The following is a 26937-nucleotide window of genomic DNA, read 5'->3' as shown; positions in this document are numbered from 1 at the left end:
CACCGTGACTGAAAGGAAGTTGTAGGGAAAGAGTTTATTTGGCTCACACTTCCACATTGTAGTCCATTACTGAAGGAAGTCAGAACAGAACTCAAACAGGGCAGGAGCTTTGAGACAGGAGCACCACAGAGGGGTGCTGCTTACTGGCTTGTCTCCAAACCTTGTTCAGTTTGCTTTGTAGAGAACCCAGGACCATCCACCCACAATGGGCTGGGCCTTCCTCCATCGATCACTAATTAAGAAAATGCCCTACAGACCTGCCTACAGCCTGATCTTATTGAGATATTTTATCAATTGAGACTTTGTCCTCTCCTGTGACTCCAGCTTGTTGTGTCAAGTTGACATAAAAACTAACCTGCACAAGGCCTGTCTTACCAAGCCCTGGCTTGTGTGTTAGTGATTTATTTTGTTGGTGCTGGTGCTTAGAACCTGGGACCTCACAAGTGCTAGGGATGTACACCCAACTACTTTTTCAATGAAGTCTTTAAAAATACTACTAATAATAAATTGGAGTTGGAGAGACGGCTCAGCAGTTACGAGCACTTGTTACCCTTGCAGAGGACCCAGGTTTGCTTCCCAGCACCCACATGGTGACTAATAACCATACATAACTTTGTTTTGGGGAAACTCAATGTCCTTTTAAGAGCACTGCATCCATATGGTGTGCAGACACACATGCAGGCAAAACATCATATACTCTGTGTGTGTGTGTGTGTGTGTGTATTTGGAGACAGTATTTCTCAACATATCCCTGGCTATCCTGGAACTAGCTGTGTAGACCAGGCTGGCCTTGAACTCATAGAGATCCACCAGAGATCCACCTGCCTCTGCCTCCCAAGTGCTGAGAATAAAGGCATGCACCACCACTGCTTGGTCAAAATATATTAATCTTAAAAAAATATAATAAATAAAGGTGGTAACTCTGATATGTTTGATTATATGTCTCGACATGTTCTGTGCTGAATGATATTCTATGCCAGATCACTTGGGTTTTGTGAGCCTGGAAGCCTAGGTTAACTATACTGAATGTGGACTCTTAAGGGTGAAATTTTATTAGTGTGTATATGTGGGTGTGCATGCACGTACATATATAAATGCATGAGTTGTCCAGAAGATGCTGTCCACTCCTCTGGAGCTGGAGTTACAGGTGGTTGTGAGCCATCCAGTGTCAGTGCTGGGATCTGAACTTGCTTCCTCTAGAAGAGCAATAGGAATTCTTAGTTGCTGAGCCATCTCTTCAGCCCCATTAACAAGTGTGTTAAGGGCCTCTATATAAGTATAGATAGGAACTTGTTCTTGTTTGTATTATTTCCTTTTCTTTTTATTTTGCCTTTTCCCCTTTGTCCCCATATTTCTCTTTGGGTCTTTTAACTTTTTAATTTTTCTCGTAAAAGGGACAATTTATTGTTTAAAGCAATATTGTTATAGATTTTGTTTGTGTAAATGTTTTGCCTTTGTGTATGTGCCTGTGCCATGTCCATGCCATGTACCCACAGAGATCAAAAGGAAGCCTTGGATCCCCTAGAACTAGAATTACAAATGGCTGTGAGTCACCATGTAGATGCTAGGACTCAAACCCAGATCCTCCACAAGAGCAGTGGGAGCTCTTAACTTCTGAGCCCTCTCCCCAAGTTTCATCAAAGTAGCATTTTGTAAAATGGGCAATATGTCATATCACCTAAAGATGACTGCTTTTTATGTAGTCCTCTTTTTCCAGTTTTATTTTTTATTTTTATGTGTGTGTGCATGTGTGTACATGTGTGTGTGTGCTCATGTGTACAAATACCCTGGAACTGAAGTCGCAGGCACTTGGTGAGCCTCAATATGAGTGTTGGGAATTGAACCAGTGCCCTTTGGAAGAGCAGCCAGTGTTCTTAACCACTGAGTCATCTCTCCAGCCCCTTCATGTAATTCTTTAGTTTGAATTTATTTGAAGACACCAAGCAAACTTTTTTCTGGAAGTGAGTTCTTATGATAGGGCCTCACTATATAGTAAGGAAGAGGGTCAGAACAGCATGAGGAGGGGGACCCTCATAAGGCCAACCAAAATGGGGGTGAAGGAAAGGAATGGAAGGAAGGAAAATACCCACGAAGGTAAAGTATTAAAGATAATTTGGAAAATCAGTTATAGGGAGCCTAAGCAACTAAGTAAAAGTATTTAGTATCATAAGATTTCTTACTCTCGTGAAAATGGAGTTTTCAATACAAAAATGGGGAGAAAACTAAACGAGTCTTGTAATGCTGGGTTCAGATAAGAATCGGTGTGAGCTCTCATTTTTGATTTATAAGCTGATCATCTAAACTAAGTCCTTATTTCAGGAAAAAACATTTTGGGTAAGTGGCAGAACTTGAGTGATTCGGTATCTGAACCCTTGGTATGTTGCGGGAGTGGACATGGGACTAGGGATATACTGCAGTTGGTGTGGGGCTTGCCCACCATGTGTTCCCAGCACAACATAAACCAGGTAATCCTAGCATGTGGGAGATGAACATGGAAGGATCAGAATTGTAGGTCATCAGCAGGTACTTGGCCAATTTGAGGCTAGCCTAGGATACATCAGAATTTGTTTCAAAAACACAAAAGCGGGGAGAGGGGATCTGTGTGTTTACAGGCATCTATGTTCTGAAATTTACACATATTGCATAGCTTTATACTGAGAAGGCTTAGAAAACCCTATTTGATCTACCGGGAATCACTCAGGGCATCAAGCATGCTAGGGAAGTGTTCAGCTCTAAGCCACATCCCCGCTTCATATCTTGGTCTTTGTTTTTTGAAACAAAGTTTCTCTGTGTGGCCTTGACTGTCCTGGAACTCTCTTGTAGACCAGACTGGCCTGGAACTCAGATCCACCTGCCTCTGCCTTCTGGGTGCTGGGATTAAAGGCAAGTGCCACCACACCTGACTTTTATTTATTTATTTATTTTTAATTATGTCTTGGTCTTTAAATATCATTTGCCACTAGACAAAGCTAAGGCGCTTACATTAGGCCTGGTCCAGGAAAGTACTTTAAGATGAGCTTAGAACATCTTGTACAAAAATTTCTGGGCAAATGTTGCAACTGAATGTTATCAGTAATGAGACAGAATTGTGAGCTGTTCGCTAGTGCCTGGTGTTACTATTTCTGTGATATCCCTACCAATGATAAACCTTCAGTCTCCCTGATGCAATGCCAGACAAATGCAAGCGCAGAGAGAAGCATTCCTGTGTTTTTCACAAGTGCCAGGGTCACAGAGCTCAAGCAAAATCTGAAAGAGACTAAAAAGACATGACAAATTTAACACAGAATTCCAAACTGAATCTTGGTGTCTTTTTGAAAAGGACCCGTGGGTAGTGGTTAAGCTTGAATGGTGTTTGAGTGCCTTGACAAACACTAGTCTTGATGGTTTCTTCCTGTTGATGGCGCGCCAAGGAAACATCTGTGTGGACAAACATTAGGAGGTGCTGGGGAGATGAGGCACTAGTCAGCACTCAGTCTAAAATGATTTTAAGGGAAAAGAAAAAATTCTTTTCCAACTGTTCAGGAAGTTTGTGATTATTTCAAAATTTTTTTAATTATTTTAATCAAGCTTTAAGTGGCTACCATACCTTTTTAGATTGGCGCCAAGCGTTGATGCACACGCCTGTAATCCCAGTCCACAGGAGGCTGAGGCAAGAAAATGGTGAGTTTCAGACTAGCCTGGGCTACATAGTGAATCTCTGCCTCAAAAATAAGGGACAAAGATTGTTTTGATCTGTGTAAAGATTATCTGTTGAGACAAAGTTTCACCGTATATGTGGAAGCTGAATTATCAAGGCCTTGACTTGCAGATCAGGGAGTCTGGGTATGTTCTGGAGGTTGCTCAGCTAGTGTCTGTTTAAAAAGAAAAGGGAAGCACCCTTTGCTCAGGTGACTCTCCTGTAGATTCTTTTACTTAAGATAAAATCTAAATTCACGGGGCTGGAGAGATGGCTCAGTGGTTAAGAGCATTGCCTGCTCTTCCAAAGGTCCTGAGTTCAATTCCCAGCAACCCACATGGTGGCTCACAACCATCTGTAATGAGGTCTGGTGCCCTCTTCTGGCCTGCAAGCATACACACAGAAAGAATATTGTATACATAATAAATAACAAATAAATATTAAAAAAAAATCTAAATTCACCACTGAAATCTTAAAAAGCTAGACAGGGGCTGTAACTCTGTGTTACCCTTGCCTAGCATGCACAGGGTCCTTGGTTCAGTCTTTGTCACTTAAATAAATCAAAATTAAATTGACTTTGATACCCAGACATCTCCTCATGCCCAAAGAAACCAATGAAGTCATTCTTGTTTCTTCCCTATATTCCAGCCCCTGGCAACTTCTAGCCTGTCTGTGTCTCTGGACATTCCCAACAAATAAAAATGAGACAAGCTACAATCTCAGTGTCTGGGGGAAGTCTCAAATTTGAGGCCAGCCTGGGCTACTTTTCTGTGCAGTGTGGAGAGTGATCTATGGCAGCCATTCCTTTGGTTTTGAATGAGTGAATTTATTAAGCACAGAGCAAGCAAGTATAAAAGAACAAATAGAAAGTAGTGCAAATAGCAAAACATCCTCAAATTAGTTTCTAATGAGCAGCAGAGATGCCAGAAGTAGCCTGCTTGAGAAAGCAGACAAAGGTAACAGTATCAAATCAGAGTTCACACAAACACCCAGCAGAAGCAGGGCATTAGTAGCACACGCCTTTAATCCCAGCACTTGGGAGGCAGAGGCAGGTGATCTCTGAGTGCAAGGCCATCCTGGTCTACAAGAGCTAGTTGCAGTACAGCTAGGGCTATAATAGAGAATCCTTGTCTTGGGGAAAAAACAAACAAAAAACTACCCAGCAGAAATCAGCTGGGGAAGTTGAGGCACTCTGTCGGAGTGCCCCACTGAGCTTTCTCCCTGGCTTCTCACTACCACTGCAGGCACTTTTGTGTCGTGGGATCATAGTGACTCTGTTGGAACTGGTTACCTTCTAGCAGTTCTCAAAGGCATAGGATTTAAGTCCCTTAGCTGCTGCTGTTTCCCGTCTCCCTGTTACAGAGCCAGCTTGACCCTGGACTAGGGTTTGAAGGAGACAACAGAGGACCTCTCCACTCCTGGAGTGCACTTTCCTCAAGTACACTACAGTGTCCCAATTTAACTTAGCATTAATGCCGCGTGGTAAAACAGTCTCATTTTTTTCAGGCAGGGGTAAAGTGCTTTTTGTCCAAGCATAGGGACCAGAGTTTAGATCCCTACTACCCAAGTGAAGCCGGGCGGTGGTGGCGCACGCCTTTAATCCCAGCACTTGGGAGGCAGAGGCAGGCAGATCTCTGTGAGTTTGAGACCAGCCTGGTCTACAAGAGCTAGTTCCAGGACAGGCTCCAAAACCACAGAAAAACCCTGTCTCGAAAACCAAAGAAAAAGAACCTACTACCCAAGTGAAAAAGATGGTGGGCCTGGTGGCCTACTGTAATCCTAGTGCACTGGCAGTAGAGACGGAATCCATGGAACAAGCTGGCTAATGAGACTAGCTGAAATGACAAACTCCGGGTTTAGTTAGAGACCCCACTGTAGGTAGAAGTGACTTAATATTCATTATAAACACTTGGCCAGTAGCTCAGGCTTGTTACTAGCTAACTTACAGTTATTTTAACCCTTTTTTTTCCTCCCATCTTAACCCATATTTCTTATCTACACTTCACCACGTGGCTTAGTGCTCTTCTTGGTTCTCTCCGCATATGCTGGCGACTCCTGACTCCGCCAACTCCGCTCTTCTTCCCATCATTCTGTTTGGCTCTCCCCCTAACCTTATCCTGTCCAGCTATTGACCAGTCACCTTCTTTATTAAACCAATCACAGTGACATATATTCACACAGTGTAAAGAAATATTCCACACCCCACTTCAATATGTAAGGGGGAGAAGGCACATGTCAGCCTTCGACTCCCACAACCACATTCATAAGATTTTTTATGTCACACATGCGTGACTGTACATCACAGGTGCACACTACACACGTGTACTTTTTTTCACAGATGAATGTGGTGCTACATTTCTGTGGTCATGGTGCTTGTTGCTGGGGAATTGGAAAGATAAAGAACTCATGGGGGATTTTTTTGGTTTAGTTTTTTGAGACACAGACCTCCTGTATAAGCCTCTTCTCAGAACTTTTGTGCCTCCTGTCTAAGCCTCCTGGGTGCTGGGATTTCAGGTGTGTGTTTTGAGACTTGAGTCTTACCATGTTGCCAAGCTAATCTCCTGATGTGTGCTACAGTACCTGGCTCTTTTTGTTGGGGTTGGTTGGTGCGTTGATTGGTTTCCAGTCAGGGACTTACTGTGTAGTACAGACCAGCCTGAAATTGAAAGTGATCTGCCTACCTCAGCCTCCTGGATGTTGAGATTGTAGGCATGGCAGCCTTGGTTACATGGCGAGTTCCAGGGTAACTAGAGCTATATAGTGAGGCCCTGTCCCTAAAAAAATACCATTATTCTAATGAGCAACAGTGTTTTGTTTGTGGCTTTTGGTTTTGCTTTGATTTTTTTTTTTATTCTGTTTACTTTTTGAAACAGGCTCTCTATGTAGCCTTGACAGTCCTAGAAATCACTCTGTAAGCCAGGCTCCTCCTCCCCAGCACTAGACTCGTAGGTGAACTGGCATATGCTATGCCAGTTTTTTCGTGGGTGCTGGGGATCTATCTGAACTAGGCACTCAGGTATCTAGCAGATACTTGATCAATTGAGTCATCTCGCTGGCACCTTCCTTCCTTCCTTCCTTTTTTAAATTTCACCTGTTTGTTTATGTGCACACTGTGATGAGCATGTGGAGGCCGGAGGACAGCATGGGGGGGTCAGCTCTCTGCTGTCACTCAGGTCCTCAGGCTTGCGACCAGTGCTCTTAGTCACTGAGCCATCTCTCCAACCCCCATCCTGCTTATTTTAAAGCTTATCAACAGGTGTGTAGCCTTGTAGGCAAACTCAGCTGTTTCGTAATTTGATGCCTTAAACTTGGAGTTTGGGTGGGCAAGTTTGAGGTGGGGAATAGCTGAACTGCCGCCCGGTGTTTCCGTTGCTTTGACGGTGGGTGTGGGGGTGTTCTGTGTGATTGCTCCTGAGAAGGATGTTACTGATGCTGCCTGTTTTCTTCAGCTCTGGGACATCCGCAAGAAAGCAGCTATCCAGACATTTCAGAACACTTACCAGGTGCTGGCTGTGACCTTCAATGACACAAGCGATCAGATTATCTCTGGTGGAATAGACAATGATATCAAGGTATGGTTGTTTATATTTATATTTACCATTCGTGTATCAGAAGCTAATCTTTCTACAAATTTTGAGATTGTACAAGGTTGGCACTTAATGCCAACTAAAAAGAAGATAGTGACCTGAAACTTACTTTTTTTTGTCTTTTTCTGATTACTTCCTAAATCAGAGGTTACATATAAATGTATATCGGTTCATATAAATGCCATCAAGGGCCAGATGGTTAATAGGATATGTGCAATCCGTGGGTAGAGGGGAGCTGTGAAAATACAGAATATGGCCAGGTTTGGTGGCATATGACTTTAATCCCAGCACTCTGGAGGCAGAGACGGGCAAATCACTATGAGTTCAAGGCCAGCCTGGTCTATAGAGTCAGTTCCAGGACAGTTGGAGCTACGTACAGACCCTTTCTCAAATAAAGAATACAGAGTGTAGTTAGGCCCTGACTAGGTATTTGTTTATTCATTTTTAATTACATTTATTTCTGTGAGTGAAGGACAGAAAAGAATTTGCAATCAGTTCTCTCCTGTCCTATGAGTCCCAGGGATTGAACTTATGCTGTTGGTCTTGGTAGCAAATACATTTATCTGCTGAACCTTCTCACCCAACAGAAGACACTGACGATTGTTTTTAGCTTTTTGCTTTAATGAGACAGGGTTTCTCTGTAGCTTTAGAGCCTGTCCTGGAACTTGCTCTGTAGACCAGGCTGGCCTTTAACTCACAGAGATCCGCCTGCCTCTGCCTCCCGAGTGCTGGAATTGAAGGCCTTCACCAACATCACCCAGCCAGCTTCATCACTCTTAACAGTTAGTACAGTGCTTTCCAGAGCAGAGGTCGTGCTGCTGACAGCCATCCGTTGCCACCCAGAGCTGCCCTCTGTGCCAAGCCCCATCTCTGATGTCTATCAACCATTGAACTCTTTGTCCTGTAGCTCCTTTTCCAGGATGTTGGGGACATATGAGTGTGTAGCTTTGGGGGAACCAGCTTCTTTTTAATTGTGAGAATTTGATTCTCCTGTCTTCACCACAGGTCAGACAGACCGAAGAAGGGTTCTTACCACAAACAGTCTGGATGCTGCTGCTGGGCCTTCTGTGCATCACAGTGCAATGTAGTCCGAAGGTCTACCTGGTCCTTGTGTAGTGTAGTTTACTGTCTTCTCAGAGGCGTGTATTATCCCTCCTCTTAGGGCGGGGTCTCTGCAGAGAATAAATCCTAGCCATTGTATGTTAATATATACCAGTTTTACTCTGAAATTTGAACTTATCTCAGATATGAGAAACATAAATATAGCCCCATGAATACTGCAGTTAAATTTAGCTCTGTATTCTAAAATATTCTTTCCTATGTTTTTGGAAAGTGTCCTGATTCTCATAGCCCTGCATCCTTCATTTTTCTAAAATAAGTCTTGGTTTGGAGTTCTCTTGTTTTGTATTGTAGCTCTGGTTGACCTTGAACTCACAGGTATTCCTCTGCCTCCTGATGCTGAGATTAAAAGTGTGTACCACCACACCTGGCTTGTTTTGTTTGTTTGGGCGGTAGGTTCTCAAACTTACCATCCTTCCATCTTAATTTTCTGAATGCTGGCATTGTAGACATGTATTTAGACATTCAAAGTGGGTTTTTTTAAGGTGTGTGTGTGTCTGCTTCCTAACATCCTTTAGGAAGCAGAAGAGAGTATCTGATCCATTCAAAGTGGGTTTTTGTTTTGTTTTGTTTTGTTTTGTTCTTAGGTGTGTGTGTACATCCTTTAGGAGGCAGAAGAGGGTGTCTGGTCCCTTGGAGCTGAGTTAATGTTAGTTGTTAGCCACCCACTGTGGGTGAACAAGGTTACTATGCATCAGCTACTCTGGAGCAGGAAGTTCTCTTAACCACCAAGCCACTTCTCCAGCCCTATTTTCACACCAGTGCATGTACCTAACTCCTTTCTGAATATTAAAAAAATGCCATGCTTTATAGGATGTCAGATATTTTATTTATTTAGAAAAATTACATGGCAGTATTAAATGAAGTTTTTTATAATACCAATGACCTTCACAAAATTGCTAATCTTTTTCCTTTTGACATCCAGACTATTTCTGTTCCTGTTAATGTTTATTTTTACATATTTGCTTAATCGCCTATTATGTAAATTTTTTATATTTTGGCTTTAGAGTTATTTTTAGGAACTGCTCAATAATATTTAGAGCCTGCCATGTACCAGGCATATGCAAAGCATTCCTATTTGTAATTGTTCAGAACGGGAGAGCACTTGCCTAGCGTGCTTGAGGCCCTACGTTCAATCTCCAGCATTACTAAAAGTATAAAAGACAAACGGACAGAAGATATGCTGGTGATGTCATCAATGGTAGTGCTCAAAGCTCTGGAGTTGAACAAACAACAAAGGGCAGAACTCCTAGACAGATACTCTTGTGTCTGTCTTCCAGAGGCGGCTCAAAGGGCTCTTTGCATAAATACTCTTTATATTTTCTTTTTTCTAAACATACATACATACCTACATACATATGTACATACATACGCATTGTTTCTGTATACATATTATAACATAAGATGAAAAATCTTAACTGTTTTCCAGTTTCGAGTTTACTATATATGATCTTGGGCTTTGTTTTCATTTTGTTTAGTTTGTGTCCCTGCTTGGCCTGGCGCTTGCAGCAATCCTGCCTCTGTCTCTAGTGATGTTCTCATATACATACATCACTGTAACTAGCTTTGTCTACTTTTATTTTTAATTTTTAGTTTTGAGACCTCTGGCTTCAAATGCACTATATAGCTAAGGGTATCTTTGAACTTCTGATCTTCCTGCTTCTCCTCCCAAGTGCTAAAATTCAGGGGTGCCATTGGCTCGCTTTCTTTCTTTCTTTCTTTCTTTCTTTCTTTCTTTCTTTCTTTCTTTCTTTCTTTCTTTCTTTCTTTCTTTCTTTCTTTCTTTCTAAGATAGGGTTACTTTGTATAGTCCTGGCTGCCCTGAAACTCATCCTGTAGACCAGGCTGGCCTCAAACTCAGAGACCTGTCTGCCTCTGCCTCCCGAGTTCTAGGAATAAAGTCATGTACCACCACCGCCTGGCCTTTATGATTTTTTGAGATGGTCTCATAGCCAAGTTAGTCTGGAACTCTGTTATTCAAGCTGACCTCGGGTTTAAAATCCTTCCTCATCTGCCTCCTGAGTACTCAAATTAGACATAGACCAGTAAGCCTGTCATCTGGTTTGTATAGTTATTTTTCTTTCTTTTTATTTTTCACCTTATTTGATGTGTATGAGTATTTTGCTTGCATATTATGTGCACCACATGTGTGCCAGGTGCCAGCAGTCAGAAGGGGGCACTCGTTCCCCTGCAGCAAGAATTACTGTTGTGAACCACCATGTAAATGCTGGAAACCAAACCCAGACACAAGAACAACAAATACTCTTAATCTCTGTGTCATCTCTCTAGACTCTGACGTGTTTGGCTTATTCATTTGCTTGTTGCTGTGGCCTTATTTGTGCTGGAACTGGCTCTGTAGACCAGACTGGCCTTGAACCCACAAAGATCTGCCTGCTTCTGCCTCCTGTGTGCTGGGAGCTGGACTTAAAGGTGTGCGCCACCACACCTGGCATTTCTCTGCTAGTTTTCAGTTTGAATCCTGAGTTCAGTTTTGTGTTGTTACAGGTTTGGGACCTGCGTCAAAACAAACTAACCTACACCATGAGAGGCCATGCAGATTCTGTAACTGGCTTGAGTTTAAGTTCTGAGGGATCTTATCTCTTGTCCAATGCAATGGACAATACAGGTAACTTTGGAGAACAAAGATGTTCTGGGACTAGTGTCTGTTGACCGTAAAAGTGGGGGTGGGGGTTGTATCACAGATTCTAATTAGTCTTAATAATAAAAACCTGGAGTCAGATATTGGCGTAAAGAAAAATCAGAGAAGTAAAGGAGCCAGCCACTAGAGAGACTTTACCACTGAATCCTCAGACCGAAAGTGGCGAGATCCTGCCTCTACAAATCTTCAGACTGAATACTCTGAACTCCTATCTCCTCCCACCTTATATTCCTCTCTCTGCCCAGCCATTTCCCTTCCTGTCTCCCAAGTGCTGGGATCCCCTTTATTTGAGCTCTGTTTCTCTTTTAGACAGATTCAATCCTGTGTAGCCCAGGGTGGCCTTGAACTCACAGAGATCCCTCTGGGTTAAAGGTGTGTGCTGGGCACTGCCTGGCCTCTATGGCTAAATAGTATGACTAGCTCCACATTCTGATCTTCAGAAAACTGTCAGATCACAGACAAAATATCACCACAGGAGGTAGTATTAAGTAATGTGTGCTGGGAAGTGGTGATAGAGCTCATTAAGCTACCTATGTTCAGACTAGATATTTGAATGTGCTCCTAGGACTCCGTACTGAAAGGAAAGAGTCAGCTGGGCAGTGGTGGCACACACCTTTAACCCAGCACTTGGGAGGCAGAGGCAGGCTGATCTCAGAGTTTGAGGACAGCCAGGGCTACAAAGAGAAACCCTGTCTTGGGGGTGCGGGGGAGAAGGAGAGTGTCAGTTCCCATAGTTGTCCTCAGACTTCCATATGCATCGCATAGCACGTGTGCTCCCTCACTTATTCGCTCAGTCTCCTTCCCTCACGTGCACACATTAGATAAATAAATCTGTTAAAAATATTTTGATCAGGAGTCTGGGGGATAAATCAGTGGGAGAGTGCTTGCCTAGCTTGCAGCCCTGGGGACAATCTCCAGCCACACAGAAGGATTAGAGGGAAGTGTATATTAGACTAGATGAAAGTCCAGGACAAAGGGAGGCTGACATTTCACTGTCAGCTAGAAGACAGTTGAGGTGAGGTGATCTAGAATCCAGGACTCTAATCCCAAAGCTCCTGTGTAGTCTGAACTATTGTACACACAGCGTTTCTCTTCCCTGGGATTCAGGCATTTCTATGTAGGTAAAATGGTAGAGGGCTGGATTTTCCCTTGCTGTTGTGCAGTAGTCTTTCTGTACACCATGAAGAAGTGTCACTGTGATTGGTTTAAAAAATGCTAAACAGCCTGTAGCTAGGCAGGATTTTCCGGGCAGAGGGAACTCTGGGAAGAAGGGCGGAGATGGCAGAAGAGGAGGAAGCAGGAAAGCAGGATGATGCTTAGATGAGGCAAACGAGCGTTGGGGCAGCACATAGATGAATAGAAATGGGTTAAGTTATAAGAGCCACTTAGAAACAAGCCTAACATATTAGCCTAGCCTTCATGGTTAATAAGAAGTCTCTTTGTTATGATTTGGGAGCTGGCTGGGGGACAGAGAAAGACTCAATACACATAGCACCCGATGTGAGGCACCAAATGAAGCATTTATTTGTTTGTTTGTTTGTTTTGTTTTGTTAAGACAGGGTTTCTCTGTGTAACTTTGGAGCCTGTCCTAAAACTCACTGTGTGGACCAGGCTGGCCTTGAACTCACAGAGATTCACCTAAAGGCTAGGTGATGGTGGCAGAGGCAGAAGTTAAGAGAACTGGCTGCTCTTCCAGAGGACCCAGGTTCAATTCCCCACATGGCAGCTCACAGCTGTCTGTAACCAATTCTAGGGAATCTTACACCCTAATACAGACATACATGCAGGCAAAACACCAATGTACTAAAAATAAATAATTTTTAAAAAGGAAGAAAAATAAAGTTTACCTCAGCTGCATATTCAAGGTCAGCCTGGGCTACACAAGACTGTATCCAAAAAAAAAAAAAAAAAGCTGATGTTTTTGTTGTTGTTTTTCTTAGTTTTACAGAACAGGAAGCCAAGACATAGTCTCATTTTAACCTGGCATTACCATTACAAAATTAGATTCAGAGTTTCTGTTTTCCAAGGCAAGAATGTATGGTATATGTGAGAGCCTGGATTAAATCCCCAGGACCTTAGGGTGGCGACAGTGTTCATATGTCCTGAGGTTGGGGACAGTATTGTATGTCCTGGGGTTGGGGGGCAGTGTTGTGTGCCCTGTGGATGGGGATGTTCCTATATCCTAGAGGTGGACATGTGGATATCATGAGGAGAGTATCGTGTGTCCTGATTCTCATCGTGGAGGTTTCTTTCTATATTATTCAAGTTTAGACTGTCAGAGCACCCATCAAGTTGAAGGAAAGGTTGAGTCTTTGCAGATGCGCATCACAGCAGTCAGTGGTGTTTAGATTCTTATGAGTGGGGAGATGGCTCAGTTAATAAAGGACATATGTAAAATCCAGACATCTGTGACCCTAGGAATGGAGCTCACTGGCCAGTCGGTGAGTGCTAGATTTAGTGAACCCTGTTTCAAAAAATAAGGTAAAAACTGAGCATGATAGTTCATACTTTTAATCCCAGCACTTGGGAAGCAGAGGCAGGGTGATCTCTGGGAGTTCAAAATCAGCCTGAGTAATCTACATAGAGAGTCCCAGACCCAGGAGGGCTATAAAATGAGACCCTGTCTCAATAAAGGAAGGAAGGGAGGGAGGGAGGGGGGGAGGGGGGGGAGAGAGAGAGAGAGAGAGAGAGAGAGAGAGAGAGAGAGGTTAGCCACTGGTATCCAAGCATGAATGCACACTAAGCATGCACGCACATTGCATACACACAAAAAAAATTAGTTTATTTAATGTATATGAATGTTTTGCGTGTGTGTGTGTGTGTGTGTGTGTGTGTGAACTGTACATGCTGGTGCCCTCAGAGGCATTGGCTCTCCTGGAACTGGGGTTACAGATGGTTGGTTGTGAGTCACCATATGGGTTCTGGAAACTGATCCGAGGTCCTGTGCAAGAATTTGTGCTCTTAACCACTAAGCCATCTCTCAAGCCTCCAAAAAAATTTTTTAGATTAAACAAAATCATTGTCATATTGAGACTTTGCTGGATTTGATTCTGAATTGGCAGAGGAATCATTTGGAAAATGTTTTTTTTATTTTTTATGATCTGTCTCACTCTCCCCCCAAAACTGCCTGTGGGGTGTGTGTGTGAAAGGCAGACAAACACAAGAAGATTTAACTACATCGTTGCAATTTCTATGTCCTTGGCTCTCCGTCCTCTGTGCCCTTAGCTTAATGAGGAGGATGATCATTGGTGACCCCACTGGAAGAGTGAAAGAGCCTTATCTGCCGGGTGGTGGTGGCGTACGCTTTTAACCCCAGCACTTGGGAGGCAGAGGCCAGCGGATCTCAGTGAGTTCGAAACCAGCATGGTCTACAGAGTGAGTTGCCAGACAGTCAGGGCTGTTAAACAGAAAAATCATGTCTCAAAAGGAAAAAAAAAAAAAAAAGGAAGAAGTCAAAAAGAGCCTTAGCAATTAGTATTATGTCATGTTGGACCTCCTTAACCAGGAGACAGTATTTGTTACTGACATGGAAGCTGCTGGCTTGTAGTTATGTTTGTTGTTTGATTGGCTTGGTTTTGCTTTGTAGTGCGTGTCTGGGATGTCCGGCCCTTTGCTCCCAAAGAAAGATGTGTGAAGATATTTCAAGGAAATGTGCACAACTTTGAGAAGGTGAGTGGCACCTGCCACGGGGTTGGTACCTGTCCATTTGCTCTGAAAAAACATTTATTTAGTGATGCTAAAGGGTGAAGAGTTGTTGGCCCTCTGAGAAAGAGTGATGTCTGGTAACCATCGTCATCGAAGCTGCCCTCTCTTCTGCCTCAGCGTCCCTGTGCTCTTCCAGGAGCAGACTCCGCCTCTGCCTCAAAGTTCGTAGGACTTGTGGCTTCAATGCCTCCCTCCCTAACAGGGCATCTGACCTTTTATTCCTTAGGAATCTCAACCCTGTAAATCAGTGTCTGTGGACCCTGACTCCCATTGCTGTTACCAGATACCTGCTGTTAGAGCTGTGGGTCCATACCCATTCCCCTTGTAGTCACGATGGTCCAAGAGAATTTTTCTCAAATCCTCATGTATCTGATCAGCTCTTTTGGAAGCTGCTTTTTTTTTTTTTAAAGCATTGAGTTTCTTAAAAGAGATTAATGATTTTCTTTTGCGAGTTCACTGAGATTGTTTTACCCTATAAATCAAATCTTATTTTTGTTGGGTTTGGGTTTTTTTTTCTTCAAGATAAAGCAAAAGAATTTTAAAAAAAAAGATAAAATTTTAAAACATTTTAATGAGGATCAAGATAAGTAGAGCAAAGGGAGCCTTTGTTTAAAAACAGAACAAATTTTTGTTGCCAGGTTTGTTCTTAATAACTGTAGGTTAAGCATTTCTGCATCTAGTTTTTTGTGTGGTATAAGATTACAAAGCAGGCTGGAGAATTGACTCAGCAGTTAAGAGCACTGGTTGCTCTTGCAGAGGTTGCAGAGGACCAGGACTTGACTCCCAGCAAACGCCTGGCAGCTCACAGTTGTCTGTAACTCCATTCCCAGGAGATGTGATTCCCTCTTCTGGCTTCCTCAGTGACCAGGCATACCTCAGGCATACTTGCAGACCAAACACCTAAAATAATACACATAGAATACACATAGAATAGATAAGTATTTGAAGAAGAATAAGTAAAATTACAAAGCATGCTGTTCTGAGCAGGGATATATTAGCTGATATTTGTTCTGGGGAGACACTCAAAGCCTAGTAGAAAATTTAAAGTCAATTGACTCCTAGTATAGCAAGAGGAGTTTGGCCTATTAACTGTCTTGTACATCCCTCTCCTTACAGAACCTCCTGCGGTGTTCTTGGTCACCTGATGGAAGCAAGATAGCTGCTGGCTCAGCAGACAGGTAAGGGCTCCTGGAGTAAGGTAGAGAATGATGTGGCTGTTCGGATCTCGCATTTAAAGTGTGGGTGTGAAGACAAATGCGTCTTTGCCCATGTGACTAAGGGGCACCCTGTAAAGCACAGCGTCTGCTCTACTCTACAGTACTACTCCTGTAGAGCCATGCCACTATAAGTCGGTACGCGAGCCGGGAATTGGGCCTGGAGATTTAAAAACACGCACAGAGACAGACAGAAAGAGACATGGACACGGGTCACCCTTGATACAAGAAAGCCAACTCGGGCAGCTTATATAGTGCTCTGGCCACACGCCTTTGTTTCAGCCCAGCATTTGGTCATAGCTGCCAGTACGGATGATGATTTAGAGCCAGATCTGGGCTCAGTGGAAAGTGCCAGCATTGCTAAGCAAAATGGGCTGATGTGTCCGCCAAATTAATAAACCAGGACTTTTTTACGTGTGAATTTAAACTGGTTCATGGCCTTATGTTGTGAGGGATAGAAGGGAGAGAATTCACCATCAGTTGCTGTTGTTTTTAATTGTCCCTGGTGGGTGTGTACTTGGGAGGAAATCAGGTGCAGTTAGGGAATCTGAGGGCCAAGGACACTGGGCTTGTGGAACTCTGGAGACTCCTGGTAGGGGCATGTAAGCAGGGTTCTGCCCTAGCTCATAGCTTTCAGCACAGTTTAGGATTCCCTATGGAGACATGCTTAAAAACTTTTTTGGTTTTGTTTTTTCAGAATGTGATCTCCATATGTAGCTCTTACTTAGTCTTGGAAGTTACTCTGTAGACCAGGCCACCCTTGAACTCACAAAGATGCATCTGCCTCCCAAGTACATGACTTTAAAGCACCACCACACCTGACCTGGCTTGTGCTTGGATTTCTTTCTTTTTTTTTTTTTTTGTTTTTTTTGTTTTGTTTGTTTGCTTGCTTGCTTGCTTTTTTGTGTATTTTGTTTTATATTGGTTTTTTGTTTTTCCAGATGGAGTTTCTCTGTAGCTTTGGTACCTGTCCTGGAACTAGCTCTTGTAGACCAGCCTGGCCTCAAACTCACAGAGATCCGCCTGCCTCCGCCTCCCGAGTGCTGGGATTAAAGGATTTAAGTCCTTTTTTCCTCCTGATCAAGTTTAATGTCAGGAAAACTGGACAAGTATTCAGGGTGTTTGGGGCAAGTGGATAGCTAAGGGAAAGAGTGCTATATTAATGGTTTGAGTCTCAGAGGTTTAAAAAGCTACCATGAAGAATCTCAGAGATTTTCTATTATTAAGATAAAGAAAACTTAACCCTACCCCCTGGCAATGGGCAGAGACATCTCCCTGGTGGTGTTGTTCCCACATCAGCCAGGGCAGAGCAGGTAGCAGTCCTTTGTTCATCCTAGCTAGAGGCCTGACTTAGTGGCCAAAGTTTCATGCCTAGGGCAAATTCAAAAAAAAAAAAAAAAAAAAACCAGACACACAGAAACTTAGGAAATAGTCAAGGAGCCTTGCCTGTAACCCAGCACTCAGGAGACTAATCCAGGGTCAGAATTTGAGACTGTCCTGGAGAGTATAGTAAGACTCTGTCTTTTTAAAACAAAAGTACAAGAAGTTTGCATTCTCACAGATTGGAAAGCATTCTTAGTATTTTTGTATCATTTTCTGTAGAGTGGTATGTTTCCCCTTATAATTGTATCTTTTTTTAATTGTTTTAGATTTATTTATCTTTTTTGAAAGATTTTTAAAGCATTTATCTAGCCATATCTACCTATATGGGTGTCTTGCCTTCATGAATGTCTGTGGACCACTGGTATGTCGGGTGCCTATAGAAACCAGAAGAGGATGTTGGATTCCCTGAATCTGGAATTAGAGACATCTGGGTGCTAAGAATCAAGCCCTAGTCCTCTAGAAGAGCAGCCTGTGTTCCTAGCCACTGACCCACATCTCTCCAGCCCCGAATTGTGTCTTTGTTTTGTTTTTCAAGACATGGTTTCTCTGTGTAGCTCTGGCTGTCCTGGAACTCTCTTTGTAGATCAGGCTGACCTGGAACTCGGAGAGAGCCACCTGCCTCTGCCTCCCAAATGCTAGGACTAAAGGGATGATGAGCCACAATGCCCAACACACATTTTCCATTTTACAGTGTCCTCTCATTCCCCTTCCTTCTCACCATTCCTTACATGAGGGTGCATGGCTTGGTCAGAAGCAAGGCCTATCCCCTCTGTTGGGCTGGGCAGGATTTCACAGTCCACCTCGACAGTTAGCCTGAAGTAAGCAAGCAGTTCTATTACATAAGTAACCTGGTTTCTACCAAATGTTGACATGCCCAAATGTGGAGAGGACAAGGAACCCTCTAAATTTAGCATGTAATTGGCATCCATGAAGAGTGAGGCCTTAAAGTAAACCCTTGGAGAGCCAGGCTTCTGCCGGCTTCTGTGTACTTGAGAGATAATATCCACCTCAGAAACCCATTTTCCAGCTGAGTCTGGCTTTGGCAGATTTCCCCTTCTGCCTACAGATAGATCACTTCCTTGTGTGCACTTAACCCTCCACAGCCCCGTTCAGACACTAGCCAGGCTGCTGATTTCATGTGACTCTAGCTTTATAACACATGTACTCATAATAACAACAGCAATCATTAGTTCTGTGTGCCAGATACTTTGCATATATTCTTATTTTTCTCAGTAAGCTATAAATTCACTTTTTCTCCATCACTATAAAAAAAAGGAAGCAGTTGCGTTGAATTATCTTGGTTCGAGAAATAAACAAGGTAGCTAAAAGATAGAACAGTTATATATTTATTTATTGTAAGGGGCAAACTCATGAAATAGGAACAAGAAATCCAAACTCGGATATGCTGCGAGGGAACCTCACGGAGAGGGCGCACCTGGGGCATGCCCTTTTTCTCCAGGTCCCAGAAAGCCACACCCTAACTTGGTCCCTCCTCTTAAAGTTAATTGGTTGACAGAGATTCCCCATCACAGTTGTCTGATTACTTAGCTAGTGAATCCGCCCTGGAGCTCCTCCCGGCTTCTCTGATTCCGGTGCTGCCAGCCACTCTGCCCTTGGTGGGCATGAGGGACAGTGGTTTGTGCATGACAGAAAAGAGGGCATGAGCACCGGCTAAGAGGCAGAGAAGGGTAGGGTTCTGTCTCTTGTCTAGAACAATTTTCTGTAGCCAAGGATGGTTTTGAATTCTTCTGTCTGCTCCTCCCAAGCGCTGGGTCTATAGGTGTGCGCCAATATGCCCAACTACTCAAGAGCTTTTACTCATTTGCTCTTGAGCCTAGACTATGAGGGTTGTTTGCTTAGAAGGTAGATGTAGCACCCGCACTACGAGACGGTACGTGAGCTGGGAACCGTGCTGGAGACTTAAAAACACACGCACACAGACAGAGACTTGGGGACATGGTTCATCCTTGATACAAGAATGCCCACTTTAGGGCTGGAGAGATGGCTCAGAGGTTAAGAGCATTGCCTGCTCTTCCAAAGGTCCTGAGTTCAATTCCCAGCAACCACATGGTGGCTCACAACCATCTGTAATGAGGTCTGGTGCCATCTTCTGGCCTGCAGGCATACACACAGACAGAATATTTTATACATATTAAATAAATAAGAAAACATTTCCTTAGTTCGAATTATAAAAAAAAAAGAATGCCCACTTTAGCCGCGCAGCGGTGGCGCACACCTTTAATCCCAGCACTTGGGAAGCTGAGACAGGCGGATCTCTGAGTTTGAGGCCAGCCTAGTCTATAAACGCTAGTTCCAGGCCAGGCTCCAAAGCTACTGAGAAACCTGTCTCAAAAAAACAAAAACTTTATTGTGCTCAGGGGCAGCTTATATAGGGCTCTGGCTACTCCCCAGCTCTTGATATCTTTCAGCTGCAGACTCACCAGAACCCACTCCCCTGCCATCAGGGTCTCGTGTTCAGAGCAGCTGTAGGCTGCTTAGAGCAGAGGAAAACAAGTTGTTTACAAGAAATTCAGGGCCTGGTGGTCCGCAGTCCCCAACAGGTAGAGGGTCTGGAACATCTCACAGCATATCCTGGGCTGGCCTATTCTCATGGCAGGGTTGCAGGTATACATACCGTGCCTAGCTTGTGTGGGTCTTAGAGTAAAAGTATACCTAGGTTTGTGCCTTTCCCCTGACTCTGCGTTTGCAGCCTATTACGAGCAAGCTGTACGAGTAACATGGATATGTTTATGTTTCTATAATTTCAGGATTTGGTTGGTTTTAAGCCACCAGATATTCTTTATTTACTTGGTAGAGTCCTAGTTTCTAAAACCCAGAGTATAGTTCAATAAACAAACATTCCCATTTCACTTCAAGACCAGTGTCCTCACCTACCTCTAAGGGATCTGCACTTGTCGTTATGGCCCCTTGCAGGTTCGTGTATGTGTGGGACACTACGAGCAGGAGGATCCTGTATAAGCTGCCTGGCCATGCTGGCTCCATCAATGAAGTGGCGTTCCACCCTGATGAGCCTATCAGTAAGTCCACATCTGCGACTGCTACAGAAGAGAAAGCAGCCTCTCCCTGGGACTTGAGGGACAGAGGCAGGCAGGGCTATTGTGTGAATCCGGTGCTAATTTGGGTTTTGAGGTATTTTGGTGTGGGGTTTTCAGGGGTTTGGGGTTTTTTGTTTGTTTTTTTTTTTTTTGTGGGGAGTTGGGTTTTTTTTGTTGTTGTTGTTATTTTGGTTTGGTTTGGTCTGGTGTTTTTGTTTTTGGGGTGGGGAGCTGGCCGTAAGAGAAGGCATTTGTCAGCATAAAGGGGGATGCCAGTGCTAAAGCAACCTAGGGTTTTCTTATTACATTAAGATTCGGATGAAACGCCCCCCCCCCCGCCTCCAGCCTCCAAACAGTTTTCTCTGTGTAGTCCTGGCTCTCCTGGAGCTCTGTAAACCAGGCTGGCCTCGAACTCAGAGATGTGCCTGCTTCTGCCTTCCAAGGGTTGGGATTAAAGGTGTTCTCCACCACCACCAGGCAAAACTAAAAGTATGTTTTCTCCAGCTAGGATCTTACTGTGGCCTTGGCTTGGCTGGTGTTCATTGTGTAGCCCCTGCTGATCTCATACTTGAGGGAATCTTCCTACCTGAGTTTCCCAAATACTGGGCTCTTCGGAGGAACCCAGCACATAAACCACAGGAAGGGATCTCAGGGAGAGTCAGTATGAAACAGTAGTAGTGTTGCAGTTTATTTCAGAAAAGTTTACTCTGCATTTAAGTGGGGTGCTAACGTGCCTAAAGGGAATGCAGGCATCTTCAGGGGGAGTTGCTGCCATCTATAGGCCAATCTTGGAATTGCAGTCCTAGATGGTGGTTGGCTTCAGTTCTCACCTCAGAGAAGGCTGGCTAAAAGACTTGAGTTCTTTTGACATTCTCAGTTCAGGTTCTCTCCATAATTTACTCTCTTGGAGTGGGAGGGACTGTAGACAAGAATGACTTGTGAATGTGTAGATTAAAATTATAATAAATTTGATTAGTTAAGCTTTAAATTTAAAGAAAGAACATGTTACCTTTCTCCAGGAGTATATATAGATTTTAAAAAAACCAAGCAGAAGCATATTGACTGAGTGGGTGGACACTTGTAATCCCACCCCTGGGTTGGTAGAAGCAGGAGGATTCCTAGAGGTTTGCGGCTAGCAGTCTACATCACAAGCTCTAGGTCAGCCCAGTGAATAAAGAGACTGAGAACCTTGTCTGAGAAAGCCTCAGCCCGAAAACATGCGCATACACCTGCACCTGTGTGTGTCTGACTTAGAAGAGCATGAGGTTCCCATAGCATAGCCATCCTTGGGGCTTCAAGGGGGCTTGGATTGAAAAGCCAGGCTGCAATTTCCTGTGTGCGTGTTTAGGAGAATTCAAGCTAAATCCAATTGCTCTTACATGTCACACATGTCACAATTGTCTCTTGACACAGGGCCCTTGAGCTCCAAGGGTTCCCAAGCCTTCACTTCTCCTGTCTTGTTCTTTTTCCCTTAGTCCTCTCAGCATCCAGTGACAAGAGGCTGTATATGGGTGAGATTCAGTGAAGATTTGGGATGAAAGGCTCCCCAGCTGTGTGACCTGAGGCTCATGCTACATTATGACCAGAGTCATATGGTGTCCAAGCTGACCTGCCGTCAGATGACCGTCATTAGCAAGCAGCTGGAGGTGATGGCCGTACTCCAGCAACCATTTGTACCCCATTTACAGAACAGCTGTGGCCTCTGGTACCACCTGCCACATTTCAGGGATTGGTTTCTTTCTTTCTTTTTTTTTTTTTTTAAATAAGACTTCTTCAGAGGGACAAACATTGGTTTGAGGTCTCCTGTTTTTTAACCTATGCTGGAAACAGGGAATGTCAGTTAAAATTTGTTGAATTTGTTTTCTGTTTATTTTAAATTGAGTAACTGGCTTGTATGATATTTTTCTTTCTTGTTTGAGTCATTTTGTATTAAAAATCCAAACAGATAACCTTTTTACAAGAACCTTGTGGCTTAGATTTCTTACTTCTTGCTGTCTTTTCTCTTGAGGCTTGATTGCTGTAAGTCACAGGAGTATATGTCTGGTAGATACGATCCAGTGACTCTGTTTACTTGGAGTCCCCCGCCCCCTTCTGTTGTAGGTTTCCTCACTATTGTGAAAATGACAAGGTGTAATTATCAGTAGCAGATACTTTCCTGTAATTACAAGCAGAGCGTCCAGAAGGTGATGAATGAGGTCCAGAAGGGCCTGGCCCTGGGTCTGTCTGCTCTGCCTCCTGCCCAAAGCCCTTTCCTTAGCAGCAGTCCTGTGCTCGGGGCTCCTGGGGAACAGAGCTGTGGCAGCCCCAGTTGGGGCCCTTGGCCAGAATGCAGCTTCATGAGCAGCCTAAGTGGGAGATGGGTGTTTTCCTAGGCTTTGACTGTGGCATTTTCTGAGACTCTTTATGATCCTGTTTACCTGTCTGACTTTGCTGATCTGACAGGGATGTTGAGAAACGCTGTCGTGTGCCTTCTAGAAACTAAGACAGCTTCCTCCCTCCCTTGGGTCTCTGGTTGACTGTCCAGCACACAGACAGGCACTAATGAATCCATCTGCCCCAAGGAAGTAGAATGTATATTTTTTTAACCTTCTATCTCAAAGCAAAAGTCTTCTTATCTTCATTAATTCTGGGCATGTTTGGCTTAGACTTTGGGCTCATGAACTTAAATCATATTTTTCATAAGTCAAAGAGGATGCTGCCGTGGGTTTAGAACATAGTCATTCAACACCACCAAGCCCTGTTATGTGACAGGCAAAGTCATCATTGCTGAGGACAGAGACGGGAAAGATCTTGTCCTTGCCCTCATGAGAAGTGCACAAACCAGTAGAAAATATTGTTGGAAATAAACTACTTTCTTTTTAACTGAGCACATGCCCGAGATTTATTTAACTTATTAATGAAGAAGTCAGCAGGATAGTAAAGCTCTCAGAGCAATTACTTTTAATACAGTGAATGAAGTTTGAATAAAGCACACTGGAAACACAGGGGGAAGCGATTTATCGTGCCTGTGAGAGAACAAAGAAGCATCCTGGATGCTGTGGTTATGCTTGCGTATGGACAGCAAACGAGGAGGGCTGTCTAAAACCAGACACAAACCTGAGGGGGTGGGGGTGTCTCAGGAGCCAGAGAAGTGTGCTTGGAGACAGGGGCAGCAAATCCCATAGCGTGGAAACTTCGGGTACTTGAGCCTGTAGAGTGAAGTCCCCCAAGGTGTGTTTCACAGACTTATCCCCTCGTCTGATATATTTGGGAAAGATGGCGGGGGGGGGGGGGAGGGGGGAGCGGTAAACAACATGAACCTGGTTTCATTACTTTGAGCCTTTACCATACAGAGTACTGTGTACTGTGCTATCAGGACAGGGCACGCAACTGTAATCCCAGCCCTTGGAATCCAGAGACAGGGACATCCTCTGCTACATAGCTAGTTGGAGGCCAGCCTGAGTTCGGGTGCTAGAAACGGAATAAAAATCCAGATGCAGTGGGACTCATTTATAATCCCAAACACTGGCACACCAATTTGAGAGCTGGGGATGGGGACTGTCCAGACGCTCACAGGCCAACTGGCCTGAACCCACACAGAGTGACAGACACGAGAAACCCTGCCTCAAAACGGGAACAAAGTGGAAGAAAGGAACTCACTACGCAGGGGCGAGTGTCTCGGAAGGGAATGGTGGCTGTCATCTGGCCTGGCACTAATTAATTACCTATATGGCTATGATGACCTTCTCCAGGAGAAACGTGGTCCCGAATGTCTTCAGCCTGATCTTCATTCCTCAGAAATCACGAGTAGCTTTTTTTTAAAATAATTTGTTTTTATTTTACATGCACCAGTATTTTGCTTGCGTGTATATTTGCGCAAGGGAGTTGGAGCCCCTGGAACTGGAGCTATGGATAGGTGTGAGCTGCCATGTGGATGCCAGGATTGAACCTGGGTCCTCTGGAAGAGCAGCCAGTGCTCATAACCACTGAGCCATCTCTCCAGCCTACAACTAGCTTTTTAACAACCCTTTTTTTTTCTTTTTATTTTTTTTTATTTTATTGTTAACAACCCTTTTTAAATGTGATTTTTTTTTAAAAAGATTTATTTCTTGTGTATAGTGTTCTGCCTGTGTGTGTACCTGCAGACCAGAAGAGGGCATCAGACCTCATTACAAATGGTTGTGAGCCACCATGTGGTTGCTGGGAATTGAACTCAGGACCTCTGAAAGAGCAGGCAGTGCTCTTAACCTTTGAGCCATCTCTCCAGGCCTTTAATTTTTAGTCTATGTGTATGTGTCTGTTTATCTGTATGTGCATCACGTGCATGCAGTACCCACAAAGGCCAGAGGAGGGCATCGGATCCTGGAGAGCTGTAGTTACAGGCAATTGTGAGGTACCTGGTATGGGTGCTGGGATCCGAACTCAGGTCTTCTGAAAAGACAGCAAATGCTCTTAGCCACAATGCCATCCTCCAGCCCTCTTTAACCCTTATTAACACCAGTTCCACATGCCTCAGTCCAGCCCCTTCTTCTCACCTCACTGTGTGTGTGTAAGCATGGTGTGTACGTGTGGGGACCTGTGCTGTGTCACATGTGAAGGGGACAGGTTAGTGGAGTTGATTCCATCCACCTTTCCATGGGTCACCACGATGCACATGTGGAGGTCAGAGAGTAACCTGGAGTTGGCTCTCTCTGGCCATGTGAAGCCCTTGGGTCGAACCCCAATTGTCAGGCTTAGCAACGCCTTTCCCCATGGAGCCATGTCACCAGCCTCTGGCACTGCGCTCTCAAAGGCCTCCCGGTCCCTTGAAGAGTCGGTGGTGACTGAAGGGTGGAAGGGCTCAGAGGCTGAGGGTGTTTCCTTCAACCCCTTCAGTCCTTCTTAGTTCTTACGGGGCTGAGTAGGAGCCATTAGCAGGAAATGGCCGTACCACTTAGGATTGAAGAGAACAGAAGCCCTAGCCTGGGAATAAAGATTTAAGAATAAAACATCTCCAGGGGGTGAAAATTGTCTCCTTACTTTGGGAGAGATAGATTGCTCCCGAATGAGTAATGGCATCTCTGGCTTTCAGTTAATTTCCCTTTATGACTTCAGTCTCGGGCACTTAATACTGCGGGCACTTAAAGCCAAACTTCTTTTTCACTGGGTGGCTTTTTGTAAGCTGAATTGTGAGGGAGGCGGGTTTTTAAGTCATCTTTTCTGCACACAAACGTGCACCGCCACAATTATCTCCTCTAGCCCGTGGCCCCTGTACCGTCTGTTTCCAGTGCCCCCACAGCTGGTTTGCAAACAGCTCATGAGAGCACAGGTTGCCTCTGTCTTCCTTCCCTAGTCCCCCTGGTTGCTCAGAGGGGCATACACATTTATTTATTATGTATACAATAGTCTGTGTGTATCCCTGCAGACCAGAAGAGGGCACCAGACCCCATTACAGATGGTTGTGAGCCACCATGTGGTCACTGGGAATTGAACTCAGGACCCTTGGAAGAGCAGTCAGTGCTCTTAACCTCTGAGCCATCTCTCCAGCCCTCTTGCTTTATTCTTTAACTTGGGTCAATTTTGTTCCTTAAGGGACATTTGATGGAACTTGAAGATCCCTGTGGGTGTCTGGCAGAGACCAAGGCCACACAGAGAATTTGCTGCTCCAGAAAGTCACTCGTCCGGTCTCTTTGGCCTCGGTGGCAGAAGCAAGATGACTAAAGGGACGTCATCCTTCTGAAAGCGTCGCAACAAGACGCACACATTGTGCCGCCGCTGTGGCTCTAAGGCCTACCACCTTCAGAAGTCTACCTGTGGCAAATGCGGCTACCCTGCCAAGCGCAAGAGAAAGTATAACTGGAGTGCCAGGGCTAAGAGACGAAACACCACCGGGACTGGGCGGATGAGGCACCTAAAAATTGTCTACTGAAGATTCAGGCATGGATTCCGTGAAGGGACAACCCCTAAACCCAAGAGGGCTGCTGTTGCAGCATCCAGTTCATCTTGAGGATTTCAATCTGTCATAAAATAAATGTTCTGGTTTCCAAAATTAAAAAAAAAAAAAGAAAAACAGTCATTCGTGATGCTGTTGAGAAAACCTGCTCTTTTATTTATTTTGTTTCCATAGAGGTGATTGAAGTCAGGGCTTCAGGAATGCTATGCAAAAAAATTTTTTTTTGTTTGGTTTTTCGAGACAGGGTTTCTCTGTGGCTTTGGAGCCTGTCCTGGAACTAGCTCTGTAGACCAGGATGGTCTCGAACTCACAGAGATCCGCCTGCCTCTGCCTCCCGAGTGCTGGGATTAAAGGCGTGCGCCACCACCGCCCGGTATATGCAAATATTTTTAAATAATTTATTTAACTTTATTTTATGTGCATTGGTGTGAAGGTATCATATCAGATCCTCTGGAACTGGTCTCCATGTGAATGCTGGGAATTGAACCCAGGTCCTATGGAAAAACAATCAGTGCTCTTAACCACTGAGCCATCATCTCTCCAGCCCCGCTATGAAGTATTTTATAACCATAGGGCAGTGATTCTAAAAGTGGACTTTCCTGGGCCAGCAACAGCAGCAACAGTCAG

General features: G+C 44.2%; 1 protein-coding gene and 1 pseudogene across 1 annotated transcript in view; both read left to right on the top strand.

Annotated features, from left to right (window-relative positions):
* The window catches only part of Snrnp40 (small nuclear ribonucleoprotein U5 subunit 40), a 31916-nt gene extending 9564 nt beyond the window's left edge, over positions 1-22352 (top strand). The window contains exons 5-10 of the mRNA XM_050155764.1: positions 7126-7248; positions 10888-11008; positions 14628-14710; positions 15863-15924; positions 20278-20381; positions 21875-22352. Coding sequence (XP_050011721.1) covers positions 7126-7248; positions 10888-11008; positions 14628-14710; positions 15863-15924; positions 20278-20381; positions 21875-21924 — 543 coding nt within the window. The 3' untranslated portion in view covers positions 21925-22352. The remainder of the gene's footprint in view (positions 1-7125; positions 7249-10887; positions 11009-14627; positions 14711-15862; positions 15925-20277; positions 20382-21874) is intronic.
* A 3254-nt stretch (positions 22353-25606) lies between these two features.
* On the top strand, positions 25607-26364 carry LOC126509845 (60S ribosomal protein L37-like; annotated as a pseudogene).
* Positions 26365-26937: the final 573 nt, after the last annotated feature.

This window comes from Alexandromys fortis, unplaced genomic scaffold (genome assembly GCF_014885135.2).
Source record: "Alexandromys fortis isolate MF-2015 unplaced genomic scaffold, M_Fortis_MF-2015_v1.1 scaffold_26, whole genome shotgun sequence".
Classification (NCBI taxonomy): Eukaryota; Metazoa; Chordata; class Mammalia; order Rodentia; family Cricetidae; genus Alexandromys; species Alexandromys fortis.
Note: the sequence above shows the minus strand (reverse complement) of the source record. Positions and strands in the feature narration are given on the sequence as shown.